This window comes from Capra hircus, chromosome 13, assembly GCF_001704415.2.
Source record: "Capra hircus breed San Clemente chromosome 13, ASM170441v1, whole genome shotgun sequence".
Lineage (NCBI taxonomy): Eukaryota > Metazoa > Chordata > Mammalia > Artiodactyla > Bovidae > Capra > Capra hircus.
In genome coordinates, this window is record NC_030820.1 from 53,639,907 (window position 1) to 53,645,300 (window position 5,394).

Genomic DNA, 5,394 nt, shown 5'->3' on the forward strand with positions numbered 1-5,394 from the left:
GAAAACCTCATTGCTGGCCTCAGTAGCAGAGTTGCACTCCATCCACGGCACGCCTGGGGTGGCTGTTCAAGAAGCCTCTCCCTCAGGTTCCCTCCCCAGGGCAGCCAGACCCCCAAAGGCTGCACACACCCATGCTGGGGGGAGGGGCTGGCCAAGGGGACCGCAAGATGGAGCAAGTGTGACCCCAGCACGAGGGTCAGTGTGAGCACACGGTGACCCCACCAAGCTCTGTGGGAGTTAGGGTTAGGGCTACAGGTGCTGTGGCCAGTGGGATCCCCGAGGTGGGGGCTGGGCTTGCCCACGAGCCCACAGGTCAGGGGCTGCCTGGTGACAAGTGGAAGACACTGTCCAAGCCCCCAGGGTGCAATCGTCCTAGCACATCACAAGGTGCCCACCAGTGGAGGAGAGAGGAACCTGCCTCCAGATCACCTGCCCTGCCGGACTTGGTGGACAACTGCAATTTCAATTTCAGAAGCAGCCCAGGCCAGTCCATTCTAAAAGTCCTAAAACATTGAAAAGATAGCAAGAGAAACGGGGAGGGGAAAGGGGAGGAGGGGATGGCCTGGAATGGACCTGACCGGCTGTGCTTGCCCTGCTGGTGAGGCGAGGCGAGGGGGCAGGGTGGAGGGGAGGGGGCTGGGTGGAAGGGAGGGCGCTGGCAGTTCTGGAACAGAGGTTGCTGGGCACTGTCCAGGGAAAACCCATGCTTTATTTTGACTTTCTGAAGCATCCATGCTTGGGTAAAACAACCCCCACCTCCCCACGCCAAGCCGCCTGCAGCTCCATCTTCCACACAGGACTGGTCAGTGGTGGACGCCAGCTCAGGGCGCCTCAGCTCACAGCTCCTGGCAGGGAGAAGGGCCGAGTCCACAGCTCCAGGTGCTTCTTCATGCAGCTGGGGTCTCTCAGCCCCCAGGGAGTTCCCTTCCCTGCCACTTCTCCCCCATCGGAAGATTCTTGGAGAGATTCTTGGGGCTCAGTGGCCTTTGGGAACACTGGAGGGGTTCTGCCCCCCATGAACATCGGAGGGTCATAGACCCCTCGCCCACCCACTGTGCATTTCCATCAGGCCTCGGCTCCCAGCTTGAGATCCCCATCGGGGCTTGTGCTCAGGAAGACCCCAGCCCTTCCTCCTGACAAGGGCATCCTGCTTTTCTCCATGCGCCTCCAACGCGGTCCTCCCCTTGGCTTGGCTGCCACCCTGTATGCCCAGCTGGACAGGAGGCTTTATCCCCTTGACCACTAGGAAAACCAAGGCAGAGAGGGGCCCAAGCAGAGTGGTCGTGGCTCCCCTAGGGTGGTGTGTTGAGAAGGACTCAAAGCAAGTCTCTGAGCATCAGGAGAAGGCATGAGGTTGACCTGCGATATCTGCCGGGGTCAGGGAGGGGCCAAGGAGGGGGGAAAGAGGTGCTGCCTCCTGCTGCCCCCATCCCCGCAGGCGACCCCAAGTCAGGACCACAGGGGCTGCACGCTCACCTGGCCTAGGACAGGAAGGTGCGCACGCAGCTGCGGACGGGGGCCCTGCAGATGGGGCACTGCTGCAGGTTGGGCGCGCACTCGGCACAGGCCAGGTGGCCGCAGGGCACGAAGACGACGCCCACTGGGTGGTCCAGGCACACCCTGCATGTCCGCTCCTCTCGAAGGCGCCGCAGCTGCTCCTCTGCATCCTGCACGCCTCCCGGTTCTCCGCCAGGGGGACCTGTGACACCGTGCCCACACCTTGACCTCTGCCCTCTGTACTGGCTGAGGGGCAAGGCAGGCCAAACAGGGAGTGCCCATCCCCACTGTGGAATGCAGGAAGGCCAGCCCCGCCCAACCCCAGATGGCTCTCACCCTCACCTGACTCCAGGGCACTCTCCACCTGAGCCTCTATTCTGGGTGTGAGCAGCTCAGGCCCTGGCGGGGGAGGAGCTGTGGGCAGTTAGAACGGACGTGAGGTTCCCCGGGGACCTGAGGCCCAGCCCCCAGCCAACAGGCCACAGGCAGTGTCTAGCCCCAGCTCCCCCGCCCGCAGAACACCAGTGTCCCAGAGTCTACTTTCTACCAGAACTCTGCCTGTTCAGCCCCTTGTGCAGTGGTGATGGATGCTCTGTGCCCGGCACCATGGGGGCAGCAGGGGCATCTGTGCCCAGAGGGAATAAGGAAGGCGAGGTGGGCTGTGCCCAGAGACAGGAACATACCTCTGGCCCCCACCACCCGGCCCCCGTCCTCTTCCTGGAGCAGGTCGGCTACCAGTTGCGACGTGGACATGCCGGTCAGCGCCATCTGGTGGTACTTGCGCTGCAGCAGCCCTTGCACTTGGCCCGGCCTGAAGCCCATGCGAAGCACGGCCTGGACTGCTGGGCACTGGCTCCATGCTGGCCACCCCTGGCCGCCCCCCACATCTGCAAGGCAGAACGAGGGGTGCTGGGCCAAGGGCAGGCAGGGGCTGTGGCCTCAGGGTCCCAGCAGAGGCAGCGGCCGGCCACTGTGGCCCGTCTGCAGGGCCACGTCGTCATTACAAGGGGCCCTGGCGCCATCACGGCCGCTGCCTCTGTGTCCAGAGTTGTGTTCCCAGGGCCTTTGTCAGAGGTGCCACGCACAGGGAAGACGTAAACCTGATCACAGAAGCTGACTGAGAGCCGGGTACTGCTCCCAGGGTGGCGCACAGACTCTTGTTTGATCCCAGGTGAGGTTGGCACCAGGCCCACTTCACAGCTCAGGGCACTGAAGCTCATGTAGCACAGTATGGACCCAAGCCTGGAGCCCCTCAGACCCTGGGCACCGACAGAGGGCAGAGGGCCGGACTCTGTGTGATGGGGACAGCGACCGGTCAGCTCTCAGGCATGGCAGCCTTTCCCGCTATGCCCCTCTGCCCTTCTCAGGGCTGGCCATGCCCACGGCAGCCAGTTCAGGGGTAGCAGGGGCCTGTCCAGAGCCCGGGACACATGCGCAGTGCCTGTGTGAAGCCCCCCAGTGAAGCAAGCCCAAGCGCACACCCGCAGGCCCGGCCAAGCAGCCTTCACTCTCCTGCTGTCCTGCAGGCAGCACTCCCAGTGGAGCCGGCCGTGGTGCGGGCCAAGGTGCCCCAGGGAGCCAACACAGGCCGCGCATCCCGGCTCACCTGAGGGGGTGGCAGGACCCACATCTTCCGGTTCCTCCGACCGGTCCTGGAAGGAGTCAGAGAACCCCTGTGCCCCGAGCAGGTGGAGGAGCAGGGCTGGGGCAGGCCCCTCACCACCACCCCCTGAAGCCCTAAGGGCAGGAAGGACTCACCCAGGAGCCCGGTGGGCAGCAACAGGACTCCTGAACCCTGCAAACAAAGTCCCTTCCTTTTGTCTGGAGCAGGAACTCACACCTGAGGAAAGCGGATTCAGACATGACAGCCTAGAGGCTTGGGCTGTCAGAGGACCCTGCACTGTCCAGGTTGAGCCAGGGGACCCCTGCTTCCCGCCGGGTGGTGGGCTTTCTGGGAAGCTGTTTTGGAGACAGAGTCTTGAACATCAAGGGAGAAATAGAAGTGCTGTCCCCAGAGAGTCCCCCCATCCTGGTTCCCCGAGACACCCTGGGACTGGGGAGGGGAGGTGGTACCTGGGGAACCATCTGGCATGCTCGGTCCAGGGGTCGTCGCCTTGCTCCCAGCTCTGCAGACCCCCGTAGCAGAAGAAGCACCTCACCTTGTCCTGCTGGCCTGGGGTGGAGCCGAGACACTGGTCTTGACCACACTGGGTCCCTTGAATGGCTAGGGGCTTCCCCCCTGGGCTGGGGTCAGGGCTCCCAGGTGGCCTTTCCTTCTAGGGCAGGGCTCTCTGGGGTTATTTGTGAGCCTTGGGGGCTCCCACTGGCCTTCACCATCACTTTGCCTGGCATTCTCCTTGGAATTCACATGCACTCCATTTCTCAAAGGTGGGATGGGGGGTACCATGTTTGGGGCACTTGCCAGGATCCAGGTGCGTGTTAGGGAAGGGGAGGTGGGGGAAGCCCTGGTGTCCCCACCCTGCACTTCTGCCCCAGGTGCCCCCTCTTAGGATGGATTCCCAGTGATGGAAAGAAGGGGGGCTGTGTTCTTCCAGGCTTGGTTTTAGAAGCTCACAACTCCCTAAACGGGAACGGGGACCTCATCTCCCTACCCCTGTGGCTGTCACCCCTGCCTCACCCCCTACAATCAACAGATTTGGAGCAGAGACCTCAGATCAGGGGCTGCTACAGCCATCCCACACCACCAGCCCTCTGAGAGCTCTCCCTGGACCCCGGGGCCAGTGGATACCCCACACCTCCCGTTCCTCCTCCTGGCACCTCTGACACCAACACTGTCCCCCCAGCACAGGTCTAACTGCTCCATGCTGTTCTGGCGTCTCCCCAGGTCTGAAGCACAAGAGAGACTGTAGGGCAGGGAGCAGGTGTAGAAGGGCCGTGGGGACCCCCGGGACTCACCGGTGTGGAAGAAGCCCGCAGCGGCCAGCAACTCCGGTGGTACCACGGCACTCAGCGGCCAGTCGTAGAAGGAGGCCAGCCGCAGCTCCTCTGAGCCCATCCCGGGGAAGGCAGGCCTCGGGGCCAGAGCAGCACCATCTTCCTCCTCCTCCTCTGCCAGGGGGCGCAGCTGGCCCAGGATCTGCCCATCCGTGTGGTCCTGGCCTCCCCAGGTCAGGGCGCTGTTAGTGCCCTGGCCCTGGGGGTTGCAGAGAGAGTGGGGTCCATGTTGCCCCCGAGGGGGACGGCCGCCAGCTGCCCAGTGGCTTGGCTCTGGGCCATAGCACCAGCACTTGGTCCTGTCCTCAAGCCCCATAACGAAGACAGCAGCCCCGACGAGTTGTGACGAGTGATGGCCCTGGGCGGTCAGTTCTGGAATGTGCCCAGCCAGCCCGCCCCAGCCTCCTGACCCCTGTGTCTTGCTGGGGGACAGCAGTGGCCTTTACTCCAACAGTAGGGCAGTAACAGTCCCGCCCCCCCAGATGCCCTGGGTGGGGGAGCAGCCAGGGGCTGCTGGGGCCCGCCACTTTCTGGAAGGGGCCAGCTTGGCAGCCCGTGTCACATGCTCGCTGCAGCGGGACTGTGTCACGGGGCCCCTGGCGGGGGCCTCAGCAACAGGGCCACCACAGTGGGGGCAGTGGTTCTCACTATCTTCTGCAGGACAGGGTGGGGTCTCTTGGCACAAAGGGAGGGACTAGAGCAGACGGAACCCTCCCAAGGCAGCAGAGGGCTGGTTCTGGCTCTAGGACCTTAGTGGGGGAGGGGCAAGGGTGGGTTATGCTCCCTGTTATGCTTGGGTTATGCTCCTGGTTCCTGGGCTGAGAGCCAGGGGGGCCTCTGAAAGCAGAAGGTTCCAGATGACAGTCAGTGCTGCCTGGGGAGGGGAGGGCAGCACCCACTACAGGGACGTGGGGCAGCCACAGACCCAGGGGCGCCTAGTGA

The 5,394-nt window shown here is 63.6% G+C and overlaps 1 protein-coding gene across 1 annotated transcript; it reads right to left on the bottom strand.

The window, feature by feature from the left end:
* Positions 1,482 to 4,768, bottom strand: BIRC7 (baculoviral IAP repeat containing 7). The gene is made up of 6 exons (XM_018056893.1): positions 4,414 to 4,768; positions 3,571 to 3,670; positions 3,256 to 3,337; positions 3,104 to 3,149; positions 1,840 to 1,911; positions 1,482 to 1,675 (listed from the first exon to the last, which is right to left on the bottom strand). The coding sequence occupies exons 1-6, from the start codon at positions 4,766 to 4,768 to the stop codon at positions 1,482 to 1,484; spliced, it is 849 nt and encodes a 282-aa protein (XP_017912382.1).

Excerpts from the sequence above, each read along its gene's own strand:
- BIRC7 (XM_018056893.1), bottom strand. The coding sequence starts at position 4,768 with ATGGGGCTTGAGGACAGGACCAAGTGCTGGTGCTATGGCCCAGAGCCA. Across the intron at positions 3,150-3,255 it reads GCTGCCCACCGGGCTCCTGG|GACCGGTCGGAGGAACCGGA; the intron begins GTGAGTCCTTCC and ends GACTCCTTCCAG. Across the intron at positions 1,676-1,839 it reads GGAGAGTGCCCTGGAGTCAG|GCGTGCAGGATGCAGAGGAG; the intron begins GTGAGGGTGAGA and ends GAGAACCGGGAG.